General features: G+C 36.7%; 1 protein-coding gene across 5 annotated transcripts in view; it reads right to left on the bottom strand.

The window, feature by feature from the left end:
* Positions 1-795: 795 nt before the first annotated feature.
* USPL1 (ubiquitin specific peptidase like 1) overlaps positions 796-18,313 on the bottom strand; it is a 34,354-nt gene continuing 16,836 nt past the window's right edge. For 3 of the 5 annotated variants that reach the window (XM_070520464.1, XM_014831942.3, XM_070520465.1), the window contains 4 exons: positions 14,567-14,696; positions 11,334-11,459; positions 5,964-6,121; positions 796-2,870 (listed from right to left, as the gene is read on the bottom strand). In XM_070520464.1, the coding sequence (XP_070376565.1) occupies positions 976-2,870; positions 5,964-6,121; positions 11,334-11,459; positions 14,567-14,696 (2,309 nt within the window). In that variant the 3' untranslated portion in view covers positions 796-975. Of the gene's footprint in view, positions 2,871-5,963; positions 6,122-6,467; positions 6,546-11,333; positions 11,460-14,566; positions 14,697-18,313 lie in introns of all 5 variants that reach the window. The other 2 variants (XM_070520463.1, XM_014831941.3) reach the window with 1 other exon arrangement.

The raw sequence follows: 18,313 nt of genomic DNA, 5'->3' as shown, positions 1-18,313 counted from the left end.
AAGGCTGCCACCAACTAAAATCACTATAGCAGTGGTGCTGTCTGGGCATCCAAACTCTGAATAATGTTTGAGGTGAAACGTATCGACAAGTTCAGCACTTCCAACTGCTGGGGTTACCACTCTACTCAATCCCAGCTCTACAACTCACTAGTTCTGTGCTGTTCCTTTATCTGTTAAACGTGATAAACGTATCTTGCTCATAGGAATGCTGAAGTTTAAATGAATTAATGTTTTATATATAACAGAATCCAACAAATAGCAAGTCTTATAAGCACTAGTTATTATTTTCTCCCACAACAGAACTGTTGGATGATGTCCCATTTTGGTTACATGTCCTGGGGAGAAAGATGGTATTTATGATAACATAAACTCTTTGCACATCAACACAAAAAATAGATTACTTTTTCCTGTTACAGATCATTTATTGGTCATTTAACGTTACTTAAACTTCTATAGTTACAAGCTTTCCTGCCATCTTTTGTAAGGACAGAAAAAGGAGACAAGTCGTATGGAGAAAGTTTACATTCCACAGCACTCTATTGGTATAAGAAACATGCCTAGGCTATTATATGACCACAGAACCATAGCAAAACAGTCATGCATTCGTATACCATACATAGTGACCCAAGTTTGTATAAACTAGTGTTTTTCCTCAACCAATGTAACCAAAATTTAAAATGTATAACTTTAATGTACCCAACTGTACAAATCGCCAGAAACTAGACACTACTTTTCATTTTTAACATTTTGAAATCCTCATTCTCCTACAAGTACAAAATAAAACCAACAAGGAGAACAAATTCCAGATCATTTTAATTTGTAAAACAGATTACATATTTTATGGTCAGAACCAAGGTAAAACCTTCAGTAGCTTATATTTTGTTCATGACAAGGCCAGTGCATAAACACTACCTAAAACATAGTAAGTTTTTCCAAGAGCAACAATAAATATTAAAATAAGGAGTTAATAAGCATTCAACAACTCTCAAAAAGATATTCATCAAAATGAGGTAAGTCTAATGTGTCATTTGCTAAAGAATTTAATGCTGAAGTAGAAAAAAACTCATCAAAAATATCAGTCTTCATGGAACTTTCCAAGTTCAATGTTCTAACGCCAGCACTATTTATGAATGAGTCCGGCTGAACTTCACTCTGAGTTTTCTTGGTGGGGCTGCAATAGTTATGGTCCTGTCTCAAATGTGCATTTTGGGGGGTATCATTTAAGTCACTAGGCACTGGTGCTGCGATATGGTTATCTCCCATTTCTAAATACCGAAAGTCAGCCTCCCCATTTTCCGAGAGCTCTGCTGAAACAATAGTTGTTGGAGACAATAACTCTGCTAAAATTTCTTCATGAGTCTGACTGCTATACGAGGAAATACTAGGAACTGTGGTGCCCCCAGATTTATTATCGGCAATATCAATTTGATCCTGTAGTTCTTTTAACAAGTCTTCTATTGATCCACAGTCATTTGGAGACCCGCAATGGGACCCATGTTCTAAATTTTCACTTGGATGTGTTCCATTTTGAGGGGAAGACATTAGAGCAGCTAATTTCTTCTTTTTCGCCTTAAGTTTTTTAAGAAGTTTTAGACGAAGTTTATGAATCTGACCCTCCACTAAGTCTCCATGGTTTGCCGAAGAAACACCACCTTCACTTCCACGAGAACTGTGGTTGAGGTGAGCTCCAGATGAGGTGTTTTCACATTTCTTCAAAACTTCCGAATGTGCAGTAACATTTGCATGGAGCTGAGAAGCTGGGCTACCTGAAGGAAGACTTGGTGGAGGGTTACTAACTGGAGGCAGCTTACTTGAACATTTATGAGCTTTCTTGGATGTCCGGTTAGCCTTTTGCTTTATACCTTTAGTTTTAAAGCCACCAAAATTACTTGCCCCCTTAACTGAAGGCTGCAAATCAGTTATAGTGTTTCTATTATGAGCTGAAACACAGGGTGGCATAAAAGAAGCACCCTTACTTAATAAACCTTTCACCCAACTTCCCACAAATGGTTTCTTCTGATTTTCTTTCAGAGATGGACTCTGTAATGACTTAGCTGTTATGGTTTGAGAAAATGCTGCAGTTTCCTCTTTCTTCAAATTAGATACCTGAGATGTAACAAGTTGTTCTGGTTTTAATTTCTCAGTTTTTGGTGAAAGGAATTGTTTTAATGGAGCGTCCTTCTCTAGGGCAACTGTACCCTCAAATTCTACTGACTTTACTTCCTGCATAGCATCAGTAGCATGAACATTATTCACAGACTTAGTAATTACAGTATCTTCTGTATTCAGCTGTACTAATTGCACGTTTGTATTTACAAATTGAGTTGGAAAGCTTAAATCCACAAATTGGTCTTGGGTAAGCTTCTCCTTACATGGAGCTAATACTAAAGAAGCTGTTAGTGACTCTCGCAATTGCAAAGTGTTTGTTTTGATAACTCCTGCATTTTCTGCCACAGGTTTATCTTCTAACAGGAAACCTTCAGGGTTAACCTGTATTTCTTCAAGTGTCAAAGGTAAAATATTGTCAACCAAATCTTCTGGACCTGAAAGTAAATTATTTTCATGAGCTACAGCTTCATCTTGTGCAAGAGTATTAAGAGCAATTGACATATTTGTAGGGTGAGTTCCTGAGGATGTTTCAGCTGAGGCGGCATCGCCCAGAGAACACAATGCTGGAGATGCTTGTTTCTCATCACCGACAGCGTGCTCATCATTAGCCTTTTTAAGTGCAGGGCAGGCAGATGCTTTATTTGTCATTTGAGATGTTTTCCTTTCCCAAATAACAATATGTATCTCTGAAACAGAAACTTCAAATTTCTCATGCCTTTCAGAACATGAACCTTTTAAGTCATCACATTCCAGCCAACTTCCTAGGGGATGGGGAAAGAAAGTGAAAGAGGTTTAGACATTCAAAAACCACCATCGTAGGTTAATGTTCTTCTGGCCTTTTTAACTGCTGTATCAGTGAATATCCAGCAAAGGAGAACACTGAAAACATGGCCTTATCCTTATGTCACCATTTTTCTCTACCAAATGTTAAAGTCCTTATTTGGATAACAAAAGTTATGGACTAATATCCAGAAATTTGAAAAACTGAGGCAGTTTTTACTCTTTCCTAAAATACCCATAAAAATCAAGAAAGAGTATATTTAACTTTAAGGACTTCGAATACAGTATTATCTAGTTTATCCATCATCAGAAAATAAACAATTCTTCCATATATATGAATTTTAAAGATAAATGAAGCTTGTTACCTCAAGTACCAACATTTGTTTCAATTCTTATTTCTTTTTTTTGACAAAGGAGCTGAGGGCATACAATGGAGAAAAGAAAGTCTTTTCAACAAATGGTGCTGGGAAAACTGGAAAGCCACATGTAAAAGAATGAAAATTGACCATTCTTTTTCACCATTCACCAAAATAAACTCAAAATGGATTAAAGACCTAAAGGTGAGACCTGAAACCATAAGGCTTCTGGAAGAAAACGTAGGCAGTACACTCTTTGACATCAGTATTAAAAGGATCTTTTCGGACACCATGGCTTCTCAGAGAAGGGAAACAATAGAAAGAATAAACAAATGGGACTTCATCAGACTAAAGAGCTTCTTCAAGGCAAATGAAAACAGGATTGAAACAAAAAAACAACCCACTAACTGGGAAAAAATATTTGCAAGTCATATATCTGACAAAGGCTTAATATCCTTAATATAGTAAGAACTCTAGCAACTCAATCACAAAACATCGAACAACCCAATCAAAAAATGGGCTGGAGACATGAACAGATATTTCTCCAAAGAAAATATACTGATGGCCAATAGGCACTTGAAAAGATGCTCATCATCGCTGATCATCAGGGAAATGCAAATCAAAACTACACTAAGATATCACCTTACACCCGTTAGAATGACAAAAATATCTAAAACTAATAGCAACAAATGTTGGAGAGGTTGTGGAGAAAAAGGAACCCTCATACACTGCTGGTGGGAATGCAAACTGGTGCAGCCACTATGGAAAACAGTATGCAGATTCCTCAAAAAACTAAAAATAGAACTACCATACGATCCAGCCATCCCACTACTGGGTATTTATCCAAAGAGCCTGAAGTCAGCAATCCCAAAAGTCCTGTGCACCCCAATGTTTATTGCAGCACTGTTTACAATAGCCAAGACGTGGAAGCAACCTAAGTGCCCAGCAACAGACGAATGGATAAAGAAGATGTGGTACATATATACAATGGAATACTACTCAGCTGCAAAACAGAACAAAATCATTCCATTTGCAATAACATGGATGGACCTTGAGAGAATTATGTTAAGTGAAATAAGCCAGCAAGAGAAAGATAACCTGTGTATGACTCCACTCATATGAGGAATTTAAAACTATGGACCAAGAACAGTTTAGTGGATACCAGGGGAAAGGTGGGGTGGGGGGTGGGCACAAAGGGTCAAGTGGTGCACCTACAACATGACTGACAAACATTAATGTACAATTGAAATTTCACAAGATTGTAACCTATCAATAACTCAATAAAAAAAAAAAAGCTTAGGTATCCAGGTGTCTGCTCTCATTTTATTTCTGAACTTCTGTTTTCTCATTTGTCAGGTGGGAATGAGGTGATGGATGACAAAGGAAGAGGTTAACCCTCCTCTACACACAGAAGAGACCTAAACACAACCATTCACTAAGTTTATGTGGATACACCTTTATAAACTACCTGAACCCACTACTTTTATTCTATACCCAGTAAAATTCTGAGAACCTCTTGTTTGCCTAGGTCAGTGGTTCTCTGACATGCACATCAGAATCACCTGATTAGTATTTGGGCCCAAATCCCCAGAGACTGAGTCACTGGTCTGGGGGAGAGCCAGGACATTTCTTGTAAGCTAACCATATGATTTTTATACGCTGTCAGGGTTAGAAAATATCTAACCTCTTCTACCTGAAGAATATTTTTCATTCCCTGGAATGCAATAGAAAATTAAAATAAGTTTCTTAATTTTTGTTTACATTACTGAGAACCCCCCCATCCAGTTCTGAGGTAGGGTACAACTTTAAGGTGATAATTATATTTATAACATGAGTTTCAGTTTGCAACATGCTTTTATAACACGTTAGTGTGTCATCCAGCCAAACCATCCCCAGGAGGAAAATATCAAATATGTAAAATGTTCAGCCAATAGAAAATTTAAAAATAGAAAATATCAAAGTGACCCCTTACCAATGGCCTGATGTAATACCTAAAGGGATTGGGTTATCTTGTCTAACACAAAGTGAACACTGTGAGGAAAAACAACTTAATAGTAAACCACATTAGATAAATGGAACGGAAAAATTAGCAAAATTCCTGAGTTGTACTATTTAACCTTCTCATGAAAAGTTTAATTATTTAAATAAAGGCTTTACCTTGACTGTAGCTGTTAGCAAACTATGGATTTCAGACATTCTATTTCACAGTGAGAGAAGGCTACATAGTCTGTAATGTCTAACTGTCCTAGATGTTTACTTTTATTCATATTACTAACAACCACAAACTAAGCAAAATTTGTTTTATTTTTTTCTTTCTTAATTAAAAACCTTCAGTATATGGTGCACTTTCTTTTTAAAAGAAGTGCAAGGTTATATGTCTAAAAAATAAAAATTGCCACTATTTTCTATACTAAACATGTAACAAAAAACAAAAAATAAAAGATATTAAGTAAACCATCAGTAGTATACGATCTTATTCTTTGTCTAAACAAGAAATATGCATATGTAAACCCATAAACATGCTGATATAAGCAAAGGAAAAAGTTAGGATGATTCTAAACCACAGTGACAGGTAGAGGAGAGGAGGGGCAGAAGAATTAAAGGCAAGGGCCAGAGGAGAGAGAAAAGAGTCAAGGCAGAGTTTGTCTTTAAAAAAAAAAAAACAAACTGGAGTGTAGTCTGCCTATTATCAAAAAATAAAAACGTTTAAACACTTACCATCAGCATCTAAAATCCATGTTATAAAATGATTATTTGCTTGGTACTGAATTACAGAAGTTATCTGGTAAAGACAGCCTTCAAAGTGAAATGAATAGTGCTGCAAGTCATCACGTGGTAAGCCTTCTACAAAGTGCACCATGAAGATGGGAGACACTCTGGGAGAGAAAGGCAAGAGAAGCCAAACAAATTTAATGCCATGTGTCTGGTTAGACAAAAGATGGTCTGAAGCAAATAAGTCACACATAACATTTTCAACGCTAACTGCACTAATTTTTCTTGAGAACCTCCAGATGCATGCCTAAATTAGAAATGGAGAGCTCGCTCTAAGAAGCATGTAACAGTAAACCCTTCTCAGAGTGGTAACACTGACAGTTGGAAGCCATCATGCAATAAGGCTCTAACACAGACCATTAAACAAAAATTGCTCTGTAAGCCGCAATGCTGCTTTGGCTTAAAGATCTCTTGGTAACTACTTTAGAGAATAAAGGAAAAAATCCAGACCTTTTAGAATTTTCTTTGGCATCAAGGGCCCAAACTGCTTTTGTCAGACAGGATAGGTAATATGTGAAACACCAAAACCTAAGATATTCAAACAAACACTTTAAAAACCTCAACAGTCTAATAATTTGGTCTATTTCTTTCAATTATCTCAGGAAGTAGAGAAGTCTATCAAATTAAAATTTCTACTTAGGAAAAGTTGAATTTGCAACTAAGTAGAGAAGAAAATACAACATATTGGTTGATTTACTATAAACTTCAAGACATCCATAATTCCAAAAATACACTTTATCATTACAATAACATGTTGAACCAAAAAAAAAGAACTCAAAGATTGGCCTGAAATAACTAAATTTAACAACTCTCAAGATTTAAGAAAAATGTTGAATATCTCTTTTCACAATATTTAAACAGCTGTCAAAACTTACTAAGCTTATCAAGATTTATTCAGCTGAAATGAATGTGAATCAATGTCCAAAATGCAGATTATTCAGACAGACAAGGGATAATTTGTAAATTATCCCTTGTCAATCATTCTGTCAGAGAATAATCAAGTCTTCAAAATGGAAATAACTATGAAAAGTCCTGCAAAGTGTGTATAACGCTAAACTCCTACTGTTCTTTGAGATCATACCTATTTCATCGATCTAAGATGCCATTGATTATAAAATATACCACTATGAAAGAATACTGCCAATTAAACTATACCATGCCATCAATTTTTAGATGTATTCTCATTTCAAATATGTTAAAATGTGAAGAGCGTGTCTGAGCCAAATGATCCACAGAAAAACTAGAGATAGATCCTCTCAGCTGCATATGCAGGCTTTAGACACCTATCTGACTCTTTAAGTACTAATATTTAGTCCTCTTGGCCTCATGATATATAGCTCATGAGGCTAGTAACTAAAACATTCTTTTGTTGATCCCTAGACTTGGCAATCTCACTAGTTTCCTGCCTTATTTGTGTGAGTTTACACATGGAAAATATTCAATAGGCAGCATTTCTTTCTTAATGGTATATTTAAAAAGTGGTACAACTTATAAATGACGGCAAATAAAATAAAGCACATGCCTCCTCCTCCTTTTCTAGTTTATTTTCCTGTCTGGGTCCCCTAGAAGTCATAGCAGTCTCCTACTCATAATTCCGGCTTGTCTCATTCCCAGCCTCTCAGGTAAGGAGAGAACTTTATCACTAGTTTGGCAATAGATTTTGTTCTCAGGCTTCTTCCTACCCGCAATGCCTGGAGTGTCAAAGATGATGCTCAGAGCTGGGGAGAGCAAGTGAGGTTCTGCCTCAACCGTAAGAAAATTGGATGGGACAGTTAACAGAACTGGAACCAAGAATCCCAAGAGATTTCAAGCTGAGATCCATTTGCATTTACCTCCCAAACATGAGGTTGAACTCCTATTCTAAGAATCTACCCTCATGAAAAGAACAGAAAACAGAAAAGAGAGAAAGCAAGCACAAGGGAACTCAGCTAACTGCTCTGCTACCCAAAGCCAGCAAGGGAACACCGGATCTCTGTCCCACAAAGAGCAGCCACAGTCTGTGCTAATGACCTGGAGTACAAGTTTGTGATTTTCATACCAGCTAATGTAATGCAATAATTCATAGTTTAGAAAATGCAAGTTTAACAATGTGCATACATGTACTTCGGAACTGGAACAATGCAGGCTTTAGGCAGAAAAATGTGCAAATGTAATTTTTAAACCTCATTACATTTTAGATCTATTTCAGATTTTATGACAAAAAAAGAAAAATATGAGAAGGTGTAATTCAAATAATTAGAATTGGTTCATATTAATTGTAAATAAGAAAATACAGTTCAACAAAGGTTTACAAACTGTTCTCTGGAGGTAGTTCAAGGCTCTCATAAATAATAAAGCATTTTCTGCCAAACAATGATTTTAATTATGAAACATAATTTTAATTATTTTATATTATCAGTATTCCATACAAAACTTTTAGGGGAGAGTATAGTTTTAAAAGTCTCAATCTCTTAAAAAAAGTCTCAAAATCACTGTATAAGACACTTCAATACAAGCTCTATAACAACAGAAATGTCTTATTTCTCTTCTTACCACTCCCTTATCCTTCACAAATAATTGTTAAAAAAAAAAAAAAAATCACTGTTAAAACTGAAGTTTAAATAAACAAACTTTTCAAATGACAATCCAGGATAGTGTATGACCAGATTCCTAATGGAGATCATGGCAGTAATGAGAGGTTCATTTCAAGAATTTGTGAAGTAAAATTAAATCAGATTTCTAAGCTGGTGCTCTGTCACCATGCTCTGAATATAATTCCTAAACAATTTAGATTAAAAAAAGTACAGATTTGGACCTGCTGGATAGCATTCATCTGATTTATCAATGAACTCAAAAAAGAGTGCATGGGAAGAGCCCACAGGAACATATCAGAGATGTAGATTACCTGAGACAAGGTGTTCAGGGAACTTAGAACACTATTAGTTTTTACAATATGGTAAGATTAAATTATGCATGATTATCATGATAGGCTTAATTACTTTTAAGTTATCCCCCAAAATTATATTAAATTTGTTTCTAAATTCTATTAGATACCCACAAATCAAATTAGACAAATTTCAAAGTTAAAAACTATAAAGGACTTTATAAAGGCCTTGTCATTTAAAATGTAAGTGAAATTTTATATACTAGTTCAATTTACTTTTGAATACAGTACATGTCCAAATTATAAATTCTGCTTATAAACTGGCTCAGTAGAACTCTAAAGACATTTCCTGTTGAAACACTGTTACACCTACCAGATGCATTTCCAGATCAGAGCATGAATCTTTAATGTAAGTAAAGCAACATATTTGTATAATTAAAAATTATATGTTGCAATGGCCCAATTAAACAAAATCAAACAAAATCGTAGTATGAGTGTATCTTCAACGCTGGGGTTTGAGAAAAAGCAGGTATAAACTCTTAGCTGAAATTATATACACCAAGAAACCTCAAGCAATCCAACGGCCCAGTGCAGGGTGGCAGCCAGCCACACCTGCTGCACCTCTACCTCCTCCTGATCAAGGAGAGGGCTTAAAAAGGAAGGGCTCCCTCAACATTCAGATCTCTCAGCTGGGACCCCAGACTGCCAAGACAGATTATGGACTTCTGGTTAAAGATATTGCCCCTTCTTTCCCACTCTGCCCTCCCACTCCAATGCTATCCAATGAGAGGGAAGGACAAAAAGGGTAATAAACCAAAAGGGCAAAAAAGGGGAAAGGAGCCATGAGCAAACAAGAAGACAATAAATGTGTGGAATACAAAAAGCAAACAGAAAAGTGGTAACTGAGATGGCAGAATGCAGGAAGAGATGACATCAGTGCTACAGAGGGGCACACTGATGAGAAGAGCTTACATGCCCCACAGAACCCCTAAAAGACTCAACATTTATAGGCAACAGATGCCGAAGAATGTGGGGGTAAGGCCCTGGGCTGAAAACTGGGATAATGACAGAAAGTGTGTCTAAATAGCACTCCCATGCACCAGGCCAGAAAGGAACCAGTATAGACTGGAATACTGGAGCAGAAGGACGAAAGGCAGCAGAAGAGAGGTTTCCAGAAAAAAAAGAAGGGGAGGAGGACTCAAAAACTGTGAAGCATTTGAGTGTTTAGAAAATTTATTGATAGGTGTTTGAAGAATTTGGAAAAAAATTCACAATGTGTACATTAAGAAAGCAAATGAAAACACAAGGCTATTATAATTCCAGGAAAAATAAAGAGTTATAAAAGAAATGAAACATACGTTTACTGCTTGGCTGGAGAGGGAATATATGTATATGCATAATAAACAGTGAGTACTGATTTAACCAAAAATGTCATCATCTTGGAAGGGCAGGGAGAGGGTAAACAGAGATGGGTCCAGGTGTTGGGGTAAGAGCCCTAGTCCTCAACTCCTGTATAAGGAGAAGACTGTATAAAGGTGGAGCAAGCGTATTGTTTTAAAATGTCAAAGTAAATACTACCTGAAAGGTTTAAAGTAGACGCCTGGAGATGGGGTGGGCGGGGCACTGCTCTTTGTTCCTTTCAAGCCTTGGCACTATTAGCTTAACTAAGAATTTATTACTTGGATGAAAACAAACCTTCAAGAAAGATTCTGAGGGGTGTCTTGGCACAGTGAAGGGCATCAGAAAAGGTAAGAGAAGGTCATCATCAGTGCTTCTTTACTGTATCAAATTAGACCTCAAAACATTTCCTTGTAGAGATAAGGACTACTGAAAATAAAGGTTAAAGAGGATGTATACGTGTGTGAGTGTAGTAACAAAAGAGAGACAAACTGCCTAAAATGGAATCCACCTGTGAGTATAAAGATATGGGGCTTCTGGTAACACTAGAAAAGGTAATTCTGACCAGTACTCCCACTGAGGACAAAGAAAAGCTGGCAAAATATAACAAAAACACATCTGCTCAAGGGCAGCAGAAAGCTTATAAGAGGATGAAGAATTAGCCGGCTGAGATCTGGGAGAAGATGAAAATTCAGACAGATGAAATTAGATTAAGGAAATCCCAAAATTCTAGTGACTCTAGGCACTCGGCAGAGCAGAGAAAAACGGAAGTTTAACATCCTTAAAGGGAGAAAAAAGGCAAAAGAAGGAAAGACACTAGAAGAGTGGGGTCAGACAGTCACCTTAAGTGAGCCGTTCAGTGGTATTTTGCCTGAGACAGCTTGTTTATCGGCCAGAGTTCCTGACAGAGACATTTTGGCAACTGATAAATATACGTTAACTCAAACTTCTGAAAAGTAGGGCTGTAGTCATCACTTTCAATACTACACATTAAAAAAAGAAATCTAAATCCACCTTTCTTTTGTTCTAAAAACAGTAAGGCAATTTTAACTCACTTTTCCAGTACCATTTTCCTTATCTGTGACTTATTGTTGCAACTGTTACATGGACCAAAATGGGCAGCATTAAGTGGGTGCCACTCAGGGATGACATTTGTAAAGGTAACCAGATTCTTCATACATCTATAAGAAAAGAAGACATAACTTAAACGAATTTAAATTCTTTTACATTAATTTAAATCAATGTTTAAAATAAAAGATACTTTCCTATTCCCCCAAATCATATAATAATCTGCCAACATTCCTCCCTAACCCTAGTAAAGCTCTCTGTGAAGGTTGTTCACATTAACTACCCACAGTTCTTCAGCTACGAGATTAAGAAAATGTTAAAGGCAGGGTTTCTCAAGAGTGATCCCACTGACACTTTGCAGTGGGTAACTCTTTGCTGTGGGGCACTGGCCTGTGTATTATAGGATATTTAGCATGATTCCTGGCCTCTTACACACTAGATGCCAGTAACAGCCTCCAATTGTAGCAACCAATCTGTAGCAATCTTCAGGCATTGCCAAATGTTCCATGGGGTGCAAAATAGCCCCTAGTTGAGAATGACTGTTCCCAGGTTTTCAAATTTATTAAGAGTTCACCGCATACTCAAAAAGTTCAAAATCTGGCTATCCACTATTGACAACCAAAAATGAAAAGGGGCATTTCCAAATATATAAAGGAATACATACAACTTAATTTTCTTTTCACAAGTTACACAAGTTCTAAATTTACACTTTAATCTGAATACTTGATAGCAACAGCCATCTAAAAAGATGATCTTTAAAGATGTACACTGCACCTCAACTGGAGTTGCTTTAATATCTTTAAGAGAGCAATTATTTATTACCTAAGAGACACCAGCTTCTCTTCTAAACAATAACAAACACTGATAAATCATAAGTAAGATAAACAAAGGCTGTTAAAAATACATCAGTTCTCAGGGAAGCTAACATTTTAAAAGCAAAGCAGCATAAGGCTATCAACAAATGAATTGACTGTATTTCTGCTAAATTCTCGGATCTCAAAGATAATCGTTACGTAAAAGCTCCTATTTTTTAGTTTATAAAAGGGAGTTTCTCTCAGCAAATAAGTGCTAATGCTCCACATGACATCTAACGTTTTGGAGCACTGACTATGTGCAAGGCAGGGCACTGTGCTCAGCACTCCTCTTCCAAACAATCCTAAGTGACAGGTACTTTTCCTATCCACATGGTACAGATGAGGAAAGGGGAGTACAGAGGGCGCATCAGAGGACACATGACACACTTGAGATTTAAATCCAGGGAGTCCATGTTCTTAACTGCCTCCAGAATACACTTTCTAAATCAAGGAAAAGCTCTTAAACCGGCACTGAAAACAGCAGCACAAAAACAAATGAGTTTGCTGGATATTCTTCCATCAGATTAAATGGAAGTAAGTTTTAAGCTATGATATACTAAAAACTATTTAATGAAATGCCACTTCATTTTAGCTTTTTCTCTATAACTACTTTTCTTTTTAGAACAAAGGAATAAAAAAAACGGCAAACCCCAGTGGCTGGTGGCTTCTTTCCCTTGAGCTCTCAGAGTTTTTCTATATAATTCCAAAATGCATTTATCACCTTGTCTTCAAAGTAAGTTAAAGCAGCCAACAAACCAAAATAACTACTCAGTCACTAGCCCTCTGTTATGTGTTTATATATTATCTTCCTAACTAACTAGTCTGAATTTGGCCAGGACAAAGATTATTTCTGTTGAGTTCCTGGCACATAGAATATACTCAATGAAAAGCTGTCAAACAACTGAGATGTGGATTTTGGAAAAGCTATAATTAAGCTGATTTTAACCATCAAGCTTGTTTATATTATTTAAAATCCAGGTGGTGATTAGGGAGTAAAGCAGAGTGAGCAAGAAAGTCTTAGAGGCCAGAAAACCTAAGCCCAAATTTAGCCCCTTACTAGTGTGTCACCTTGGGCATCTGTTTAACCCCTTTCAAGCTTCCGTTTCCACGTTTGTCAAATGAGGAGAAAAGCATATAATTCATATAAATCAATGCTAGCAGACCTGGAAACACATGTTTGTTCTCATACTCACTCACACAAAATTATTTAAGTCCTAGGTATGAGTGAAATGCTAATTCTCACTCTGTTCTAGTACTTTTGAGCTAACTGGAAAAAACAAATGTTTTCTGGTTCTGCTGCTTGCATTCCCTAAAGCATTCTCTCAGATTCGACTCTCCTTGACTGATCCCTAAATACCCAAAAATAACCTCAATTTAGATAATGAATATCTAAGTAACATTTTTCTCTCACATTTTTATTTAATAACTTTGGGAGACTCCAAATTTTCTAATTTACTTGTAGGTAAGTTTAAGAAAAGAGGAAAAGATTTATCTCTATTATAATAATTTGAATAAATGACCTATAGAACCAGTTTGGTAATCTTTTTAACTGCCAGCCAGCAACTTTCTCATATACAAAGTGAGGGTATCATGTCTGATGAAAACTTTCTCTCCCTGACTCCTCTTGTAAAATCTAATTTCTCTCCTTATTATGTGGTGGGTATGTGGAAGCAAAAGAAACCTGCAGCTGCTTTCTTCCCCATGCTTCCTCCCAAGTATCAGTCTCAGGACCGTGCACATCACTCATGGTCCCTCTGGTCCTCACCTAGAGGCCAGGGAAGTAGAAAGCATGGCTGAGACAGCTCACGTGTAGCAAGATTCTGGTGGTGGCTGGTCTTTCATGGGACTAAGGGAAGGAATGGGAAAGGGTAAGTTACCTCTGAGAATTGCTGCCAGACTCTGGGAGCCTAACATCAGTTTCCATGATGTTAAAAACATAAAGGAAAAACCCTAGTCTCTAACAGAGGGGTAAACAAAACACCTACAGTTTCAAGGAATTCTGAGAGGTATTCTTACTCAGCAGGGAATCCAGCGGAGAGTGGAGAGGAATGTGCTACTTTTCCCATTTGTCCCCACTTCCCACTAAGAAATTCTTAAGAAAACTCCTACTAGTAATCTATCAAACCTTGGGGGTTTTTTGTTCCTCCAGCTTTAAACAAGCAAACAAACAGCATTTCTGCCACTGAAATTTTTCCTCTCAACCTCAATGGTGGAGAGACTTCAAGATATGGTGGGAAATTTTATCAAGGGTAGCAGGAACCAGGTATAGAGCAGTGCTACAAGGGGAAGCACATTTTATTCAAATTTTATTACTTGGAATCACTTTCAACAGAATGAATCTGTTTTTAAGAAACAGAAAAACTAACCTGTTTTGATACTTGTGTCCACACTGTGAACATTCAAAGTTCCAAGAAAAAGAATACGTGAAGAGCTTTTCAATGTGTGGTTCAATTTTTAAGAGCAGAGGAAATGCAAACACGGGGCTTTCCATGTCACCTTCAAAAGGAAAAGAAAAAATTATTGCTCATAATTAACTAAAAAAGAAAATCAACCAAAGTTATGAACTGTTGTCTTTTCTCACTATATTCACAGTACGAATATATGTGAACACATATATGACAGAGTAAGCTGGGTGAGGGGAAGTTTTTAAAGCATTTTTCTAAAAATGTGCATCACAAAGATTTAATTATCACTTCAGTCCATAATTTTTCTTGGTGGATGCTTACAAAAATTTCTTATGACAAACAACACAAAAGACACATACTGTCTTCTCAGATCTTTTTAGCTTTCCTCAGGAAAAAACTCCCTCAGAACTGTAACAGCCCTAGAGCATTATAAAAATGAAAAAAATTGTAAATTATTTGCTACAGATACTAAAAATAAACACTGTAGAATAATTTCAGACTTGGACAAAAACATTTAAAAATCATTTCTATTCTGACCCTCTTCTACATGTGGAAAGAGCACGACACACAAAGGCTAAAAGACAGCCTCAAATCTCCCGACTCCTTGTCTACCACTCTTCTTAATCTTTTAACAATTAAACTTAAACAACTTTAAGACTAGAAGAGATTGAAGTTTGTTGTCATTAAGACAAAAACTGAAGGGTGAATGCTGTCTTCCAGTTTTGAGATCAGCAAGCAGCTTGTTCAAGGAGGATTTACATTCCTCTCTTACATTCATTCTCCAATCAGGTTCTTTCCTTCCTATCTCAGGGGAGCTTAGATGCTGCCTTATGGATTTGGCCCGAGAGCAAATAGAGTCCTTCCATCCCTCATCTCCCTCCCCTGGGACACTCTCACTTCCATCATCAAGCTCTCCTCCTAGTCTGGAATGACAGTTGCCCAGAACATAGCCAGGAAGAGTCACAGTAGGTGTTATTGCCTAAGTATACTCTATAAATATCAGTAGTTACAAAGCCTATTTTAATAGTCACCTTTGTGGTACAGTCCCATTGCTATTTTTGTACAAAAACATAAAATCAAAACGTTTTTTCTAAGTAGAAATAAATATAAATCAGTCTCCTAAAAAAGAACATACGCAACACCATATGTGTAAACAGTGCATAGTATAGCATGAGTCTGTGATTAGTTATGAGCCTTTAAATGCTTACTCTAGGGGCCGGCCCTGTGGCCGAGTGGTTAAGTTTGTGCACTCTGCTTTGGCAGCCCGGGGTTTGCCAGTCTGGATTCTGGATGTGGACCTATGCACTGCTGATCAAACCATACTGCAGCGGCATCCCACACAGAAGAACTAGAACGACTTACAACTAGAATATACAACTATGTACTGGGGCTTTGGGGAGGGAAAGAAAAAAAAAAAAGAGGAAGATTGGCAACAGATGTTAACTCACGGCCAATCTTCCAAAAACAAAAAAAGATGCTTACTTTATTGTAACTAAATATTAATTTAAAAATTAAATAATTTATACTTCAGAATGACAATAGAATCTTCAGGTCTAAGAATACATAAAGTTCTCAATGAATCAAAATAAAAGAGCTCAAAACACACTATTAAATAAGTTATATCATTACAGATCATTTTAAGTAATTTATATAGCTCCTAAACCAATCTTAATTATTTTTTCCTTTGATTACAAATTTTATAGGTTAATATAAAGGATCCTACGTGAAAACATATAATACAAATGCCCAATTCCAATTTTTATAACCTCCTGCATAAATTAGTTAAGTGGTTTCTTTGCCTTGACTATCTTAACCCCAACTCCTAAATTTGCATCGTTTTTCCCTAAAATACCTTCATTTGCCACAAAGCACACCTTTCAGTGAGTGCTATCTAGCTATTCGGGTTTTCTCTTCTGCTAATTGCTCATTAATGTCTTCTGGCCACTCTTCTATCAGATTGTCTTTTTTTTAAACTGATGTATGAGAGTTCCTTATAAGATATGCTGGATATCAGTTCTCTGTTCTATCTTCGCCCAGAGGTTTTAAACTTCAATGTAATCACATTTACCAATCTTTCATGTATCTTATTTAAGAAATTCTTCCCCATGAGTGATAAAATATTCACCTATATTTTCTTTCAAAGTTTCACAACTCTGCTTTTCATGTTTATGTCTTTAAATATGCTCAAGTTTCTTCTGATTATGGTGGGCCGTAGGGATCTAACTTTCCCCCCGTATCAAGAACCAATTGTCCCAGCACCATTTACTGGACAGCCTTTTCTTTCCCCACTATTATCTGCATCACCACTTCTGTCACGGTATGAAGTAACCAAAAGGGGAGGGTCCTGATCTGGACTCACTAATTTGTTCTACTGGTACAAAATACTCAGAGACTAAATTACTCTTCAGACCTACATAAATAAGTAAAAACTGTAGCAATATTAGGTTTTTCCTTAAAAAAAAAAAAGAATATAGACAGAGGGAAAGAAAACACCAAATTGAAGATAGTAGTTACCTTTATGAGGAGGTAAGGAAGAAATGGGAGAGACACAAAAGGGTCTTCAGCTGTATTTGTTATATTTCTTAAATTGTGGGGAAGGAGTGCAGAGAGGATAGTTTACAATGTTTTTTTTAAAAATAATCAAAATGATGAAGTAGCTGATCTTAAAAATGTAACCAACATACAGGATCAGTATAGATTCTACTTCTCTTTCTTTGGTACTTTAAAATACACATTAGGGGCTGTTCCCATGGCCAAGTGGTTAAGTTCACGCGCTCTGCTTCAGGCGGCCCAGGGTTTCGCTGGTTTGGATCCTGAGTGCAGATATGGCACTGCTCGTCAGGCCATGCTGAGGCTGTGTCCCACATGCCACAACTAAAATATACAACCATGTATATTTTTTTTTTAAAAAAAAAAGATTGGTAATAGTTGTTAGCTCAGGTGCCAATCTTTAAAAAAACAAAAAAAAAAACCACATTAATTTTCAGAATGAGGACACACACTCTAAGACTTTAAAGTGCTCTCTGAAGTACAGATTAGATATCATTAATAAGATCTTAAGCTCTAATATAGTACCTATCACTGCTGAATGAGTAGTACGAAACAAGAGAGGGATTCTATTGCAGTAGAAGGGCTGTATGCTTACCCACTTGTTATGACTGTACAGACAATAATTTAAAAATTCCTTCTCTGTTGGAGAAAAGCAGGCCCAAGATGGCATTGGAGCAAGATGCAACCTTGTCCAAGTATAATCATCAGGGATAAGAAGGGGGTGACTCAAGCTGGGGGGAAACTGTTCTTTAATTCAATTGGGAATTGGAGTGGGGACCCTGAATGAAACATCTCAGGTCACTCCAGGAGGGAAATGATACTGGCAAAATGCAACATGGGAGCCCCTCAGTCTACACTCTGGTGATCTTATGGATGAAGCTCCTTTGAAATGAGTATTACTCAACAGATCAGTGGTTGGGGTGAGGAAAGAGGCTGACTACAAAGGAGACTAGGGAAAATTTTTAGGGAGATAGCACTGTCCTATATCTTGACCGTGGTAATGGTTATACAACCGAATACATTTAAAAAAGGTTTTACTGTATGTAACTTACACTTTGATAATAAGAAAAAAAAGAATTATTCATCCCATCTGAGATCCCACCTGATGATAAATTAGAACAGCCCTTTATACAGAGAGGAGGCAATGAGAAAGATCTG

This window comes from Equus asinus, chromosome 11 (assembly GCF_041296235.1).
Source record: "Equus asinus isolate D_3611 breed Donkey chromosome 11, EquAss-T2T_v2, whole genome shotgun sequence".
In the NCBI taxonomy this organism is placed as follows: domain Eukaryota; kingdom Metazoa; phylum Chordata; class Mammalia; order Perissodactyla; family Equidae; genus Equus; species Equus asinus.
The sequence above is the reverse complement of the archived record's forward strand: the minus strand, read 5'-3'. Positions and strand labels throughout refer to the sequence as shown.